Below are 18,527 nucleotides of genomic sequence, written 5' to 3'. Positions count from 1 at the left end.
GTGCAGCCCCTGGCCAGTATACAGACAGGCAGTTATTCTTCTTTCCTTCAGCCCTTCTGGTGGCTGGCACTCACCTCTCCAGCTGTGTGCCACCACCCTTCAAGGGTCCCTACCATTGTATACCCCCGTGGGCCCTTCATGCCCCAGTCAGACACTGTACGTATCTATCTATCTATCTATCTATGTATATTACTTTGACAACTATATTGACATGGGGCCCCACAAGTTTGTTGTTCAGGTGCAGTGCATAAGTACAGTAGACAATCTTAATGTCCGGTTGTGAACTGTAATTTCTGACTGAAGTTCTTGTGAAATGCCAAGGCACAAGCACAGAACCGTATATAAGCAGCACTGCACGCCGAAGAAGTCAGCATGTTCACTTCCTTCATAAAAACTTGTTATGGAGCTCAACAGAAGCCAATGGAGAGCCATGATCTTCCACAACTATAAGAGCGGTCTGCGACAGCAGGAACATTTGACCGAATATGAGCTGCTTTTGGGGAGGAAGCACCATCCCAAACCACTGTGTTTAAGTGGTTTGCAGAATTTCTGCCCGGGAGGACGAGCGCTGCGGCAGACCTCTGTCCACCATCACGGAGGACAATGTTGCTGCCGTGTGCGCCATAATTGAGGTGGATGCCAAGGTGAATGTGGCCCAGTTAGAGTAGGAGAGAGGTAAGTCATCGGGATCTATCTTCTTGATACTCCACGAAAAGGAGATTAATCCTGGATCTATAGTTTTGACCCCAAGACGAAACAATCGGCCCAGTGGACTCCAGCTGGAAGTCTATCACCACAGAAGTGTCAATATGAGCGCTGCATGGCCAAGCAGGTAGTGGCTGCTTTTGTGGCCAAGACTAGTTATGTAGGTATCGTACCACTAGTGCAACAGCACACCGTCACTGGGGACTGGTACACCAACCAATGCCTACTGCAAGGGCTGGAAGCCATTTACAGGTGCTGTCCAAGAACTCATGCTCACAGTGCCCTTCTCCATTATGACAATGCACCTGATGGATTTTTTGGCCCCTGAACGCATCCAGGAGCTTGGTCATACACAGTACAGTCCAGACTTAGCCCCCTGAGACTTCTATGTGTTCCCACAAATCAAGAGCAAGATACGTGGGATTCGTTTTGAGTCATCAGAAGCTGCAGTGGAGACCTTCATCCAGCATGTTGAAGACATACCTGCTTCAAACTGGTCCAGCTGCTTCACCAAGTGGTTTGAGTGCATGCAATTTTCCATAGACTTCTCTGAGCGATACTTTGAAGAAAAATTAATGTTCACTTTGCTTGTAAATATAATACTTTTGTGCATCAGGAAACTTATTGTACACCCTTCGTATGTAATAAACACATTTTGTTGGAAATCCCACGTGAACTGACATTTTCAGAGGATGCCCACAAAATGTAAGTATCCCCAACTGTATGTCAGGGTTTACATGTGTCCAATTGCAATAACAGCCCCAGAGATTTCTATGGGGGCTGCATTATTATGTGATTCGCATTCTGGAGCCAGGCCCCATTAGCTAACGCCATTGTAACATGGCATTAGCTATTATAGCCTCTAGGCTACATATCACATCATTTACTAGCCCTGTCAGAGCCCCTGACCTTGGTTGCGATTTTTAGTACATGCCTGTGGTATAGAATTTCTTATTTCCACGAATAGCAGTGATAAAAAATTCTAACTATTGGGTCTAAAACCAGATAAATATAATAAATGTCTGTCATTTACATGCATTTGGTGCTCTCCTATGCCTAGGGATCATCCAGCATTTTTATGATATGTAAGCGCCACCTTGTGTATAAACCAAATACTGCAACTGAAACTGCATTATAGGTAAAGGTATGTGTTATGTATGCATTATTTTGCTCATTACCTGACACAGTGGGTAATCTGTCATTTCATCATGATATGGCTGTTAAACATAAAAAGCATTGTTACAGTTAATATATATATATTTTTTTTTAAAAAGCAAGCAAAAAAAAAATAGTAGTATACTGTAAGTGTGAGAATTAAAAGGTTATTAGGGGACATAATAGGTATATTGATGGCCCTATAAAGCTTTCTGGTCACACTTGCATTACTGCTGAGAAAAGAGATCTCCTTCAAAGTGACGTCTCCATAAATCCCCAGAGTGTCCACATCATGCAGCGGGAAACGATAAGGGTAATCTAGGAAGTGCTGGCCGCCAATGCTGACCTAGAATGAGGCATTCAGAAAAAGGCCATCACTTAGCAGATCATTGTACCACATGTGGGAAGACAGTCACTTTACAACACATCATTATTCACATGACTCTTACCTTAACTTTGTTAGCCAGAAAGTGAAATAAGAGCACAAAATGTTCACCCTTTCGAAGTGGAGCCCTTGAAAATTTGAGCTCATCTTGCCACTGGTCCTTACGTAGGGTGTTACAGATAACATACGAATCCGAAGAAGAGAAGCGTGGATTAAAATGGAAGGCTACATCAGACCGTGGACGAGTGCAGCAACCACACTGCAGATCAATCTGGAACCTGTGGCTCAGAAACAGGCAAATCGGTCACTGCACAACTCCCATCTTAGTCTACAGTAGCTCAAGGGGAACATTTAGGATTACCACCTCATCCCTTTCATTTTGGACACATTAAATTACACAGGTTCTGTGGCTGATTAAAACCAGGTGAAATGGAGTATTGAAGTCAGCCAGCCACAGAACCTGTGTAATTAATGTGTCCACAATTAAAGGGATGAGGTGATGGTAACCCTAGGAACATCACTGTTTATGCAAATCAATATGTTCACAATTTGTAGTTGCTTTATCAGTTATACTTAAATTTCAGGAAACCACCAATCATCCCAAATGTTGGTTGTACAGAAAACCTATCTGCTGAGATCTCTTTTCTAGTATCCATGAATCACATTCTCCAAGCTGCTATGCTTAGTATCCTAACTTATGAATACCTACCTATTTTTATTGTATACCTACATCCAGCCACATTAGTTCTATGCACACACTGGTCATACTTACCTGCTTTAAATTCTTCCTCTCCGTGAGATGCCCAGAAAGGAGAAGCAGGTGAGCAGTGACAGGGGTGGGGCTAGTCAGAACCGGCCCTTGCTACAGGCAATATAGGCAATTGCCTAGGGCATTGGCAAATCGTAGGGGCATCTGGGCAGGCTGAACATACTACAGTTTGAAGACACTGACAGCTGCAGCGTGCAGTGAAAGAAAAGAGAGGGAGGGGAGTCCGAGTAGGGGACGGGGGTACACGGCCCTGTATGCAGTCACTGCCTGTGCTGTGCAATGTGGGAAACCAAGGGGAGTATCAGAGCTGCCATACTACGGTGTGCTGCCAGTGCCATGTGATGTGTATATGTGTATATGTGTGTGGCTGTATGTACGAGTATATGTATGCATGTGTGTAGCTGTGCGTATATATGTGTTGCTGTGTGTATGTTTATAAGTGTGTGGCTGTGTGTATATCGGGGACGTGCGGTGAGCTAAATAGCAGGGGAGGCACCAGAGCCAGATTTACACACAATATATGAGCCAAAGGGTTCATGTGGGCATTATACACAGGTGCAACAGTATAAGCTCCTGGAAATTTGGTGAGTTTTGGTCAGAGATGTGCGGAGAAGGTAGGCAGGAGGGGCACTGCCTCACCTGCTTTAGACTATAACAATGATTAGTTTTGACTATAACAATGATTAGAATAATGCAAAGAAGATATTTCAAACAAATTCAGTTTTTTTCATGTGTATATGTGTGTGACTATGTATGTATGTATGAGTATTTGGCTGTGTGTGTGTATATATGTGTGTGTGTGTATGGCTGTGTATATATTAGAGATGAGCGCCGGAAATTTTTCGGGTTTTGCGTTTTGGTTTTGGGTTCGGTTCCGCGGCCGTGTTTTGGGTTCGACCGCGTTTTGGCAAAACCTCACCGAATTTTTTTTGTCGGATTCGGGTGTGTTTTGGATTCGGGTGTTTTTTTCCCAAAAACCTAAAAAACAGCATAAATCATAGAATTTGGCGGTCATTTTGATCCCAAAGTATTATTAACCTCAAAAACCATAATTTCCACTCATTTTCAGTCTATTCTGAATACCTCACACCTCACAATATTATTTTTAGTCCTAAAATTTGCACCGAGGTCGCTGTGTGAGTAAGATAAGCGACCCTAGTGGCCGACACAAACACCGGGCCCATCTAGGACTATTGGCATTCCTGGGGAAGGAGGAAATTGACACTGAGGGAGTTGGTGGGGTGGTTTGCGTGAGCTTGGTTACAAGAGGAAGGGATTTACTGGTCAGTGGACTGCTTCCGCTGTCACCCAAAGTTTTTGAACTTGTCACTGACTTATTATGAATGCGCTGCAGGTGACGTATAAGGGAGGATGTTCCGAGGTGGTTAACGTCCTTACCCCTACTTATTACAGCTTGACAAAGGGAACACACGGCTTGACACCTGTTGTCCGCATTTCTGGTGAAATACTTCCACACCGAAGAGCTGATTTTTTTGGTATTTTCACCAGGCATGTCAACGGCCATATTCCTCCCACGGACAACAGGTGTCTCCCCGGGTGCCTGACTTAAACAAACCACCTCACCATCAGAATCCTCCTGGTCAATTTCCTCCCCAGCGCCAGCAACACCCATATCCTCCTCATCCTGGTGTACTTCAACACTGACATCTTCAATCTGACTATCAGGAACTGGACTGCGGGTGCTCCTTCCATCACTTGCAGGGGGCGTGCAAATGGTGGAAGGCGCATGCTCTTCACGTCCAGTGTTGGGAAGGTCAGGCATCGCAACCGACACAATTGGAGTCGGACTCTCCTTGTGGATTTGGGATTTCGAAGAACGCACAGTTCTTTGCGGTGCTACTGCTTTTGCCAGCTTTAGTCTTTTCATTTTTCTAGCGAGAGGCTGAGTGCTTCCATCCTCATGTGAAGCTGAACCACTAGCCATGAACATAGGCCAGGGCCTCAGCCGTTCCTTGCCACTCCGTGTGGTAAATGGCATATTGGCAAGTTTACGCTTCTCCTCCGACAATTTTATTTTAGGTTTTGGAGTCCTTTTTTTACTGATATTTGGTGTTTTGGATTTGACATGCTCTGTACTATGACATTGGGCATCGGCCTTGGCAGACGACGTTGCTGGCATTTCATCGTCTCGGCCATGACTAGTGGCAGCAGCTTCAGCACGAGGTGGAAGTGGATCTTGATCTTTCCCTAATTTTGGAACCTCAACATTTTTGTTCTCCATATTTTAATAGGCACAACTAAAAGGCACCTCAGGTAAACAATGGAGATGGATGGATTGGATACTAGTATACAATTATGGACGGGCTGCCGAGTGCCGACACAGAGGTAGCCACAGCCGTGAACTACCGCACTGTACTGTGTCTGCTGCTAATATATAGACTGGTTGATAAAGAGATAGTATACTCGTAACTAGTATGTATGTATAAAGAAAGAAAAAAAAACCACGGTTAGGTGGTATATACAATTATGGACGGGCTGCCGAGTGCCGACACAGAGGTAGCCACAGCCGTGAACTACCGCACTGTACTGTGTCTGCTGCTAATATATAGACTGGTTGATAAAGAGATAGTATACTCGTAACTAGTATGTATGTATAAAGAAAGAAAAAAAAACCACGGTTAGGTGGTATATACAATTATGGACGGGCTGCCGAGTGCCGACACAGAGGTAGCCACAGCCGTGAACTACCGCACTGTACTGTGTCTGCTGCTAATATAGACTGGTTGATAAAGAGATAGTATACTCGTAACTAGTATGTATGTATAAAGAAAGAAAAAAAAACCACGGTTAGGTGGTATATACAATTATGGACGGGCTGCCGAGTGCCGACACAGAGGTAGCCACAGCCGTGAACTACCGCACTGTACTGTGTCTGCTGCTAATATAGACTGGTTGATAAAGAGATAGTATACTCGTAACTAGTATGACTATAAAGAAAGAAAAAAAAAACACGGTTAGGTGGTATATACAATTATGGACGGGCTGCCGAGTGCCGACACAGAGGTAGCCACAGCCGTGAACTACCGCACTGTACTGTGTCTGCTGCTAATATAGACTGGTTGATAAAGAGATAGTATACTACTAATATTATATATACTGGTGGTCAGGTCACTGGTCACTAGTCACACTGGCAGTGGCACTCCTGCAGCAAAAGTGTGCACTGTTTAATTTTAATATAATATTATGTACTCCTGGCTCCTGCTATAACCTATAACTGGCACTGCAGTGCTCCCCAGTCTCCCCCACAATTATAAGCTGTGTGAGCTGAGCACAGTCAGATATATATATACATTGATGCAGCACACTGGGCTGAGCAGTGCACACAGATATGGTATGTGACTGAGTCACTGTGTGTATCGTTTTTTTCAGGCAGAGAACGGATATATTAAATAAAACAAACAACTGCACTGTCTGGTGGTCACTGTGGTCGTCAGTCACTAAACTCTGCACTCTCTTCTACAGTATCACAGCCTCAGGTCAATCTCTCTCTCTCTCTCAACCCTAATCTAAATGGAGAGGACGCCAGCCACGTCCTCTCCCTATCAATCTCAATGCACGTGTGAAAATGGCGGCGACGCGCGGCTCCTTATATAGAATCCGAGTCTCGCGAGAATCCGACAGCGTCATGATGACGTTCGGGCGCGCTCGGGTTAACCGAGCAAGGCGGGAGGATCCGAGTCTGCTCGGACCCGTGAAAAAAAACATGAAGTTCGTGCGGGTTCGGATTCAGAGAAACCGAACCCGCTCATCTCTAGTATATATGTGTATAAGTGTGTGGCTGTGTGTATATATCTAGTTGCCTACCCTCCCTCATTCTGCAGGAGACTCCCTGATATAGCAGCAATCTCCCTCACTCCCTGAAAAGTCCAGCAATCTCCTTGATTGCACCTTACCCCCATTATGCAGCTGTTACATTCTTGGGGGGAAAATAAATCAGAGGTACTGAACATACATTCAAATGGGATGATTAGTGCCATTTCCCTGCATTGGTTATAAGGCACAATGATCCCTATGGCCACTTACAGTATATGGAACCTCTTGTAAAACACAATACACAAACAAATCCTGCAAAATATCAGTGTCTTTTCTTCAACAAATAGATCTTACTGACTTTGGGGCTCAATTACATTTGGATGTAAGTCATTTTCATGACACGCCTCTCAGATGTAGCAGTACATGCCCGCGCTTATAGGTGTTATTTTCACATCTCCCTGAAATGCTTTTTCAAAAGTAGGCAAGTATGTATGTATATATGTTTATAAGTGTGTGTGGCTGTATTTATATACGTGTTTAAGTGTGGCTACATGTATATGTATAGTATACTGTATGTTTATCACTGTATGTGACCGTATGTTTATATGTGTAGGTGTGTTGCTGTTTGTAGTGTATGTGACTGATTGTACATATGTACGGGACTGTGTGTGTGTAATACCCTGGAACTGCAAGCACAAAGTTTTCTGTGGCACTACAGGTGCCAGCATGACTGTAATAAAAGTAAAGGTTTGTTAGAGCTGCATAAAACTGAACCAGCAGCCTACAGATTGCAGCACAGAAGGGGTTAACAGCCCAACTCACAGTAAGACAGATCAGTCTGCAAAAAAAGCAAAGGCATGACTCACCAATTTGCAGCTCAGGGCGGGAAATCCAAGATGGAATGTGTCCCCGGGAGTAAAAGGTTATAAAAGGCCGTCATGCAGCAGCCAGCAGCATTTTTTTTTGCAGCCTGGTGTCTTTGCACCCCAGAAGCACGTGTGTTAGCTAGCAGAAGCGTGGTGGATTAGCCAGAAAGATGTAGCCTTAGTGAGGACTCCTCACATAAACATGTGGGGAGAGCAGCCAGACCCAGCCAGACGCAGCAAGACACCTGACAGAGGGAGTGATCGCAGTGTGAGAGCAGCAGTACTCAGAATCCAGTGAAAGGGTGATGCCAGGAGAAGAATGTGCCACAGGTGTGAGTCTCATGAGAGGATGTATCTGGGTGAGTGGTCGGAAGCCAAGCGGCATGATTAGAAGCCCCCATGAACAAGAGTCCTCGCTATGACAGAGAGAGAGAGATATGGTAACCTGGTATGTGTAGCACTACTGGTCACAGAATGCCCTGGTACATAATGCTGTTTGCCATATTCATGCCGCTGAATTAAGTGATGCGTTGGAGGAGGTGCCCTGAGATTTGATCTAATGTAACCGTTATGCTTTGTGCTGGAGGAGGTGCGTTAAGAAGTTATTCCTGCAATATCCCTGCTTTGATGTTAAAATAAACCATTATTCTGTTTTTGAGATGGCCTGGCGCCCAATTCTTTATGCGCTGTACCGACACCTGTAGTCCACTCCCACAATGCAACAGTAATTAAACACCTGATTATTCAGGGGACTCTCTGGTATCTGTGCCTGAACCCGTGACAAGCCGGGGCAGAGTAAGTGTGATGCACTATACACAGTGACTGCAGTTTTTGCATACCTAGTACCAGTGGGCTTTTACATGTGTGTGACTGACAGTATATATGTATGCATATAAGTGTGACTGTATGTATATATGCAACTATATATGTACTGTATGTGTACATGTATGTAACTGTATGTATATGTATAAGTGTGTAAACATATATGTAATGCACTTGCAGTCACAGGGAGAGTGGCCTGGCAGAGGATATCCCATTGCATGATGTGGATCGCCTTGAGAGACATACTGTAGGCTACTCAGTGGAACTTCAATAGGTGTCAGCCCGAAACGCTCTACTACTCCTCCTCCTCCTCCTGGTCAGCGGACTACAAGCCAGATCACTGCAGCCAGGTACCGGGAACTGGGAGAGCAGGTAGGAGATCGGGGGGAGAGGATACCTTGGGAGAGCACTCCCAGAGAGGAGCAGCAGCAGCTCAGAGCACGGATTCCCAGGACTCCACAGGGTGGGTTAGTGGGGCGGGTTTAACACACAGCCACCATGTCAAACTGCCCTTACATCTCTTCAAACCGTGCTGCAGCTCTCCCTTCATTCTGCAATCTGTTCTCCATATACTGTAGCTCTTTGCTCCCAGCTATCTTTACTCTTGTTTCCTATTTCTATTCCTCTTTATCTCTATTTCTCTGTGCGTTCATACCCTCTCTGTAATATATTATCTCTGCACTCCCGTTATCTGTCCGGGTACAGTATGATTTGCTCATGGACACGATGCCAGCTGTCAGTACACCGACAGCTGCATCCCGTCCATCAGGATCCCGATAGCCCCTCATTAAGCCCCCTAACCCCCACCTTTTCCTTACCCTAACCCTCCCCGGTGATACCTAACCCTCCCTAAACTGGCTCCTGGGCACAGGGGGGAGGGGCAGTGATGCCAGAGAGGTTGCCGGGAACACAGCGGGAGCTGTGATGTACCCATTATAGAGTGTGGCTTGTCGGGGGCTGTACTTGCTCACTGGCAGCCCACTGGAGCAGGGGAGCTGTGATGGCTGCAGTGAAAGCAGGTGGAGCCACACACTGAAAGGGGGCGGAGCTTTGAAAGACAGCTGGGCAGAGCACTTCACACGGACGGGCTGATGGGGCGAGAGAGCTCCTGACTGAAATTCTACCGAGGAGGAGGAGTGCATCCCCGGCACTTGGCTGAGGTGAGAAAAACTTTCCCTGCGCTCACACCACAGTTGGGGGAGTTGCCTACTTAGAGGTTTTAGCAGTATTAGGAGGTGGCCATTGGCTGCTATGTTAGAGGGACGGTCAGAGGCGGGCGCTCAGGTACCAGGCAATTGACAGCTGAGGGGGCTTGGCCTTGGAAGCCTACAATCCATGGAGCAGCTGGATGGTGAGAGCTATACAATCCAATGACACACTGCACATACACAGCCCAGGGAAGAAGTCGGGGGAGTGACAGTTGGGAGTCGGAGCTCATTAAGAAGCACATACATGACTGTCAGCAATATACTTCCACCGTGTACTCTGTAAGGTTGACTGAGGAAGGGCGTAGACTGATGGGAGTGATAGTTGTAAATGGCAGACCTTCACTACATACCAGTGGCTGGGGAGGCACTTGCCAGCATCAGAGCCAGATTTACACACATACATATGAACCTGATAGAGGAGCAACTCCGGGGGCATAGCCGCGCGCGCGTCCGAAACAGGGTCGCGGCCATGTAAATTGGGGGGCATGGCCACACTAACGTCATTTTAGTGGGCGGTGCGGCCCACAGACGTTGCTGTAGGGGGCGTCCATGGCCGGCGGCGTCACTGTTGGGGGTGTGCCCAGCACCTCCATCGGTGCTGGGTTTCCCCCAGCTCTCTCCCATAGCGTGAATGGATGCCGTGCGCATGCGCACGGCATCTTTACACGCTGGGAGGGCAGGAAGGGGTGGCTGTTCTAGCAGGGCGCTGCAAAATTGGCAGGGCGGGTTTTGCCTTTTAAAAAACGGGCAGGGCGCGGCGCCCTGCTAAAACAGCCTAGTGTGAGAATTGCAATGCATATGCAAAAAACGAGTTCTCTCGACAGTTGCGGCTGACCCCAGCATATTCAGATCAATAAGAATGCAGTCGTACCTGGCATCCTTGTTTTTGATCGCAGATTTCACAGATGACATCAGATACACGCCCTAAAAAATTCCATGACACACCTGCGTTTTCCCAACCACTCCCCACAAACGCCATGTTACCACCCACAAACGGACACTTCCTGTCAAAATGCATGCACTATACAATTAGGCTGCATACGCAGTGCGATCGCATTTGGACCTTTGCACACGCACAATGCGTTTGCAGCGCATGCACAGTCTACCGATAATCGCTCACTGCGTGCAATCTCACATTTGCAAATGGTAATGAATCAGGCCCCTAGTGGGACCACTGCAGTATGTGTTGTACCACAGCTTATGATGCCACCAAAGCCACAAAGAAAATTATTTATAACTCGCTATAATTCACTTCGAAGTGACCACCATCATCAGTGACGATCACCTCCCATTCATTGACGTGATTACCGGCTTGTGGCTATGAGCAGCAGCCAGTATACCTGCAATTACGGTTAGTCACCAGCAGAGGGAGCCTGAGTGCTGTGGATGAATTCCCGTGGATACCTTCTCCAGATATTCTGCAATAAACGGATGAGCACCAGCAGAGGGAGTTTTAAAACCGGGATTGTCCCAAACAAATTGATTTTGGAGGTGACACAAAGGCTAACTGTACATGGTAATTACCTATTTTAAATCAATATATGTGTGCACACATGTTCTTTCGGGACACTAATGAATTAAAGACACATGAATACAATGAGTGTCTGAGAAGCTAAATCCAGCCAGTTCATTATCAAATCAGTGGACATTGTGAAACCCATTAATATCAAAGTCCAAGCCTCTGAATTATAGCGAGTTATAAATAATTTTATTAGTGTATGTGGAGTACTTGTACCAGGGCTCATAACATACATATTATGTATTTAATATATGTCATTTATGCTGCAGCATTGTATGTTAATAAATTATAATATATATTTTTTATTCACCACTATCTTTTTATTGTGAATATTTTCAATTGTCTCCTTTAATTAGTGCGGACAGCGCCCCTGATTTTCTACAGGGGGTTACACCCTTGTAGGTAGTTTGTGTTTTTTGTTCAATATAGGGAATGCAATTATCCCTATAATTAGGAGCAGCAGTCCGCACTATTATTCAATCTCCTTCAGTCCGGTAGGTACTGGCGCCGGAGAGTATATACACCTGTCCATACAACTTGAGTGTGGGGGCGGTTGTATATACACACAGTACGATATTTTGGTTAAAAGCCACAAATAGGAAAGAATGTTCCAGAAGCACAGCTACATTCCTCGATTGTGATTAAAATTAACATATTAGGTTTAAATCTTATACATTTGCTTGTGGTTCTCATACAATGATTGTAACAGTGTCAAGAAAAATGTACTTAAAATTAAGAAAAAAGGAGATTTATGGTAAGAACTTACCTTTGTTAAATCTCTTTCTGCAAGGTACACTGAATTCCACAGGGACTAACATCGTGGGGTAAGGGGGAGGGGGGGGGGGGGGGCAGTGTACAGTAGGATCTTGATCCGAGGCACCAACAGGCTAAAAGCTTTGACTGTTCCCAAGATGCATAGCGCTGCCTCCTCTATAACCCCACCTTTGTGAACAGGAGCTCAGTTTTGTTAACTAGTCCAGTGCAGTAGCAGGTAGAAAAGAGATGACAACAGTTAGTAGCCACACAGAACCACATTCTCACGACAGGAGAAGGTACCAGCGGCTAATGCCATACAAACCCAAAGAAGCTAAGTGCGTCAGGGTGGGCATCCTGTGGAATCCAGTGTACCTCACAGAAAGATTTAACAAAAAGGTAAGTTCTTACCATAAATCTCCTTTTGTGCAGCGGGGTACACTGTATTCCACAGGGAATAACATCGGGATGTCCTAAAAGCAGTTCCTCATGGGAGGGGACGCACTGTAGAGGGGCACAAGAACCCGGCGTCCAAAGGAAGCATCCTGGGAGGCGGAAGTATCGAAGGAATAGAACCTTATGAACGTGTTCACCGAGAACCACAGTCGGGTGGTCTTCTGTATGCCGGCGGCCGGGCTCCCGACGTCCAGCATCCCGGCGCCGGAATCCCGACAGCCGGCATACCGACATTTATTCTCCCTCTTGAGGGTCCACGACCCCCCTGGAGGGAGAATAAATAGCGTAGCGCGCCACCGTGCCCGCAAGGGGCTCATTTGTGCTCGCCCAGCTGTCGGTATGCCGGCGGTCGGGATTCCGGCGCCGGTATGCTGGTCGTCGGGAGCCCGGCCGCCGGCATACACTACTACACCCCACATAGTCGCCTTGCACAATTGTTCAAGGGCCGCCCAAGAAGCTCCAATCGACCGAGTAGAATGGGCTTTAATGGTATCAGGAGCTGGAAGTCCAGCCTGTACATAAGCATGTGCAATCACCATTCTAATCCATCTGGCCAAGGTCTGCTTATTAGCAGGCCAGCCACGTTTGTGAAAACCAAAAAGAACAAACAAACAAACAGAGTCAGATTTCCGAACTGACTCCGTTCTTTTCAAATAAATACGGAGATCCCGTACCACATTCAAAGACTTCTCTTTGGATGACAAACCTGGAGAGGTAAATGCCGAAACCACAATTTCTTGGTTAAGGTGGAAAGAAGACACCACCTTAGGCAGATAACTAGGGCGGGTCCTAAGAACCGCCCGGTCACTGTGAAAAATCAGGTAAGGTGACAGATAGGTTAAGGCACCTAAATCCGGGACCCGTCTAGCAGAGGCAATAACCAGCAAAAACAAGACCTTAAGAGTAAGCCACTTAAGGTCCACCAACACTAGGGGTTCAAAAGGAGCCTCTTGTAAGGCGTCCAGAACAACCGACAAATCCCAAGGAGCCACAGGAAAAACGTAGGGAGGTTGAATTCGGAGAACACCCTGAGTGAAGGTATGAACATCAGGCAAAGTCGCAATCTTTCTCTGAAACCAAATTGACAAGGCTGAAATATGCACCTTGAGAGAGGCCAAACGCAAGCCTAAGTCCAGGCCCTGTTGTAGAAAGGCCAACAGATTGGCAGTACTGAATTTGAATAAGTCAACATTCTTAGCAGCACACCATGTGAAATAAGAATTCCAGACTCTATGATAAATCCAAGCCGAAGCCGGTTTACAGGCTTTCAACATCGTTTGAATGACCGCCTCAGAAAAATCCTTGGACCTCAGGATAGAAGCTTCAAGAGCCACGCCGTCAAAGCCAGTCGGGCCAAATCCTGGTAGACACAGGGGCCCTGAACGAGGTGGTCTGGGCATTGTGGAAGAAGAAGAGGACGCTCTATCGAGATACCCTGTAGGTCTGAGAATCAAAGCCGTCTGGGCCACGCTGGAGCGAGTAGAAGTAGTATTCCTCCTTCTTGCGTGAACTTCCTTATCACCCTGGGCAGGAGTGACACCGTAGGGAACACGTACGGCAGCCGAAAGTTCCATGGAATTGCCAGTGCGTCCACGAACGCTGCTTGAGGATCCCTTGTTCTTGCTCCGAAGACCGGACCCTTGTGATTGTGTCGAGACGCCATTAGGTCTACATCTGGTAGGCCCCACTTGTCCACTATGAGTTGAAATACTTTCAGATGAAGGCTCCACTTCCCAGCGTGTACGTCCTGACTGAGGAAGTCTACTTCCCAGTTGAGGACTCCCGGAATGAACACTGACGATATGGCTGGCAGATGGCGTTCGACCCACTGAAGTATCCTTGACACTTCCCTCATTGCCATGCGGCTTTGAGTGCTGCCTTGATATTATATGTATGCCACCGTGGTGGTGTTGTCTGACTGTATTTGAATAGGCCTGTTCTGTATCCAAGGCAGGGCGAGTGTCAGTGCATTGAACACTGCCCGCAGTTCCAGAATGTTTATCGGGGGAGAGACTCCTCCCTGGTCCACCGACCCTGAAGAGAGTGTTGCTCCAATACCGCACCCCAACCCCTCAGACTGGCATCCGTCGTCAGCAGGACGCAGTTGGAGATCCAGAAGGGACAACCCCTGCACAATCGCAGATCCTGGAGCCACCAGGACAGAGACAGGTGAACCTCCGGAGTTAAGGAGATCATGCGAGTCCTGATCCGGTGGGGTAAGCCGTCCCATTTGGAGAGAATCAACTTCTGGAGAGGGCGGAAGTGAAATTGAGCGTACTTTACCATGTCGAAAGCTGACACCATGAGGCCCAGTACTTGCATCGCCGAGTGTATCGACACAAGTGGTCGAGATAGGAAAAGTCTTATTTTGTCCTGAAGTTTCAGGATCTTGTCCGGAGACAAAAACAACAGCTGTTTGTGTGTGTCCAACAACGCTCCCAGGTGCAACATGCTCTGAGTAGGGACCAGAGAGGATTTCTTCCAGTTGATGAGCCACCCGTGGGCTTGTAGGAATTGGACCGTCAGTTCCAGATGCCGAAGGAGAACCTCTGGTGATGTTGCCAGGATCAACAGATCGTCCAGATACGGTAGGATCCTGATGCCCGAACGGCGAAGGAGAGCCGTCATAACCGCCATGACCTTGGTGAAAATTTGTGGAGCCGTGGTCAGACCAAAAGGTAAGGCCTGAAATTGGTAATGTACTGTAGGTTGCCAAAAGCAAACCCCAGGGTTTTGCTGATGTGAAATGGCAATATGGATATGTCCAGGGATATCATATAGTCCATGGGCTCCAAGGCCAGAACAATAGAACGAAGAGTTTCCATACGGAACTTGGAAACCTTCACAAATTTGTTCAAAGACTTGGGGTTGAGAATGGGCCGGGAGGACCCATTCGGTTTTGGGACTAGAAACAGCGTGGAATAGTACCCCCTGCCCCTCTGTGCCAGAGGCACCGGCACTATCACTCCTTTATCCAGGAGAGATTGCACCACCAGATGGAGCGTTTTTGCTTTCACCTGATCCGAAGGGATGATTGTCGAGCAAAACCAAGGAAGGGGACGTTTCTTGAAAGAGATGGCTTAACCATGAGTGATGACTTTCCTTACCCAGGCATCCAAAGTGGTCTTTAACCACACCTGAACAAACCGTAGAAGTTGGCCTCCTACCCTGGGATCCCCAAGGGGGTGGCCCGCCCCGTTGTGCGGCAGGCTTGTCCGTTTTGGAAGCAGGCTGACAGGCAGCCCAGGCATGTTTTGGTTTGGGCTTGGTAGATTTGGAAGAGCGTGTCTTGTTTTGGTACACCTGACCCTTTGCTTTACCTGGAGACTGAAAGGAACGAAAGGAAGTACTCTTAGCTTTTGGAGCCGAAGGAGTAGTACTAGGTAGACAAGCAGTCTTAGTTGATGCTAAATCAGCAACAATCTTGTTGAGGTCTTCTCCAAAAAGTATGTTCCCCTTAAAGGATATCACCTCCAAGGTCTTTTTAGAGTCCAGGTCAATAGACCAGGAACGCAACCAGAGAATCCTGCGAGCCAGAATGGACGTAGTAGACGCCTTGGCCGCCAGGACACCGGCATCAGAAGCCGCCTCCTGAATGTAATGAGAGGCTGTAATTATATAGGAAAAACACTGTCTAGCATTATCAGAAAAATTAGAAGGTAGTTCCGTTTCAACTTCCTGAACCCAGGCTTCAATAGCTTTTACCACCCATGCAGCTGCAATAGTGGGTCTATGCACAGCCCCTGCAAGAGTGTAAATGGACTTCAAGCAACCCTCCACACGCTTATCCATCGGTTCCTTTAGGGAGGGGATGGTAGTGACAGGCAGAGCCGAGGACACCACCAGGCGTGTGACCCGAGTCTCCACCGGAGGTGGGGTTTCCCAATTTTTACTGATCTCTGCAACGAGGGGATAACGAGCCAGCATCTTTTTAGACAGTGAAAATTTCATACCTGGGGATTCCCAGTATTCCTGACGTATGGCAACCAGGTGGTCAGAATGGGTAAGAAGCAATTTAGTCACCTTCTGACATTTAAACTTATCTGGTTTCTTAGAGGTAGTAGGAGGCTCCTCGTCATCCTCAATTTGAAGAATGAGCCTGATGGCCTCCAAGAGGTCAGGAACATCCACTTGTGTTAGAGTGTCCCCATCTGAAGTATCTGGATCAGTGTCAGTTGGGTCAGTGTAAGCGCCATCTTCATCAGAAGTAGTATCTGGGACATGTGTGGATTGTGAGGAGGTAATGGCCCGTTTAGAGGACCCTTTGGTCTTAGGCGGGCGAGGGTTAGCTTTTTGCTTAACCAGAGACTGGTTTATTTGCTGTAACTGAGAAGACAGAGTTTCTGCCCATGGCGGATTAACTGCAGGGACAATATGTGCTGTAATGGCACAGGAGGTCTTATAGGGGGCCTAAGCCTAGTTACCAGCATAGTCGGAGTAGAAAAGGTAGCCCACGGTGGGACTTGAGCTTCCCCTGGTGCTGCCGACTGACCCTAGGGTGCAGAGACCCCAGTACCTGAACCCTCAGCTGCTATATTTTCCTCAAGACCATCCATGGCATCAGCACTGCCTGGTGCAGGATCAGCCCCGGAGTCCTCACCCTGTTTAGCAGACATTACTTGTAAGCGTACCTTTAGGGTGACAAAAAGTACAATATAAGCAGACAGAATACCTGGCAAAAAAAAAACCCTGACAGTGTGACTGCAATCAGAAGATGAAATAGAGAATTTAAGAGGTATACGGTGACTGTAACTTCACAGAGAAAAATATCAGACAAGTATATCCTGTGAAACACTATATCTATAGGACCCTGACAAAATAGCACCCTCAGGGTAAAGAATAAAGGGATAGCAATACCTGTGGGATACACGGAATAGAAATCACACGGCAGCTACTGGCACACACAATAAGTCACATGTACAATGCAGGAATTATTACAAACCACACTAAAACTGCACTGGACTAGCAATACTAAGTAACTGGACTACAGAGTAATGCTATATATTAATATAGATATAACAATGCACAGTGAAACTGTATGTATATCACAGGGTACTTGTACTAAATATCCCTGAATGTATGCACTCTTTTGCAAAATCCCGCTGGTACTAAGTATGCAAAACTGCAGTCACTGTGTATAGTGCATCACACTTACTCTGCCTCGGCTGGTCATGGGTAAGGCACAGATACCAGAGGGTCCCCTGAATAATCAGGTGTTTAAGTACAGTTGCATTGTGGGAGTGGACTACAGGTGTCGGTGCAGCGCATAAAGAATTGGGCACCAGGCCATCTCATAAAACAGAATAACGGTTTTTTTAATATAAAAGCAGGGATATAGCAGGGATAACTTCTGAACACTCCTCCAGCACAAAGCATAATGGTTACATTCGCTCACACATCAGGGCACCTCCTCCAGAGCATCACTTAATTGCAGCGGCATGAATATGGCGAACAGCAGTACGTACCAGGACATTCTGTGACAAGTAGTGCTACACATACCAGGTTACCGTCTCTCTCTCTTCCATAGCGAGGACTCTTGTCAAAGGGGGATTTCTAAGCATGCCGCGTGGCTTCCGACCACTCATCCAGATACGTCCTCTCCTGAGACTCACACCTGGCACACTCTTCTAGGGCATCACCCTCTCACTGGACTCTGAGTACTGCTGCTCTCACACTGCGGTCTCTCCATCTATCAGGTGCCTTGCTGTGGCTGGCAGCGCTCCCCACATGTTAGTGAGGAGCTCTCACTGAGGCTACATTCTTCCAGCTAACACACATGCTTCTGCACTTTATCAGCTTTTTACTTCCTGTCCCCCCTCCTGCATGAGGTGTGCTCGTGAGAGTTGGCTAAGCTCCAAACCTCCCCCAATCAGTGCACAGGACATAGCCCTTGCTATGCATGATAAAGATACATAGCTGTTAACTCTTTCAGTATCTGTTAACCCTTGCAGTTCCAGGGTATTACACTTTCTTAACTAATGCGGTCTAAAGACATGTAGAATACTTAAGTGTCATGTAAATGCACAGCGCTGAATGCAGGCGGCTTTACAGAGGAGACAGCCCAGCAGTACCAGGATCAGTGCAGCATGAGAGAAATGGCACCCAAACGCTGACA

The 18,527-nt window shown here is 46.9% G+C and overlaps 1 protein-coding gene across 6 annotated transcripts in view; it reads right to left on the bottom strand.

The window, feature by feature from the left end:
- Positions 1-18,527, bottom strand: part of LGALS12 (galectin 12) — a 131,333-nt gene that overhangs the window by 42,522 nt on the left and 70,284 nt on the right. For all 6 annotated transcript variants that reach the window (XM_063944869.1, XM_063944870.1, XM_063944871.1 and 3 more), the window contains exons 3-5: positions 2,310-2,523; positions 2,087-2,206; positions 1,884-1,922 (exon numbers count right to left, since the gene is read on the bottom strand). In XM_063944869.1, coding sequence (XP_063800939.1) covers positions 1,884-1,922; positions 2,087-2,206; positions 2,310-2,523 — 373 coding nt within the window. The remainder of the gene's footprint in view (positions 1-1,883; positions 1,923-2,086; positions 2,207-2,309; positions 2,524-18,527) is intronic.

This window comes from Pseudophryne corroboree, chromosome 11, assembly GCF_028390025.1.
Source record: "Pseudophryne corroboree isolate aPseCor3 chromosome 11, aPseCor3.hap2, whole genome shotgun sequence".
Taxonomy (NCBI): Eukaryota; Metazoa; Chordata; class Amphibia; order Anura; family Myobatrachidae; genus Pseudophryne; species Pseudophryne corroboree.
Note: the sequence above shows the minus strand (reverse complement) of the source record. Positions and strands in the feature narration are given on the sequence as shown.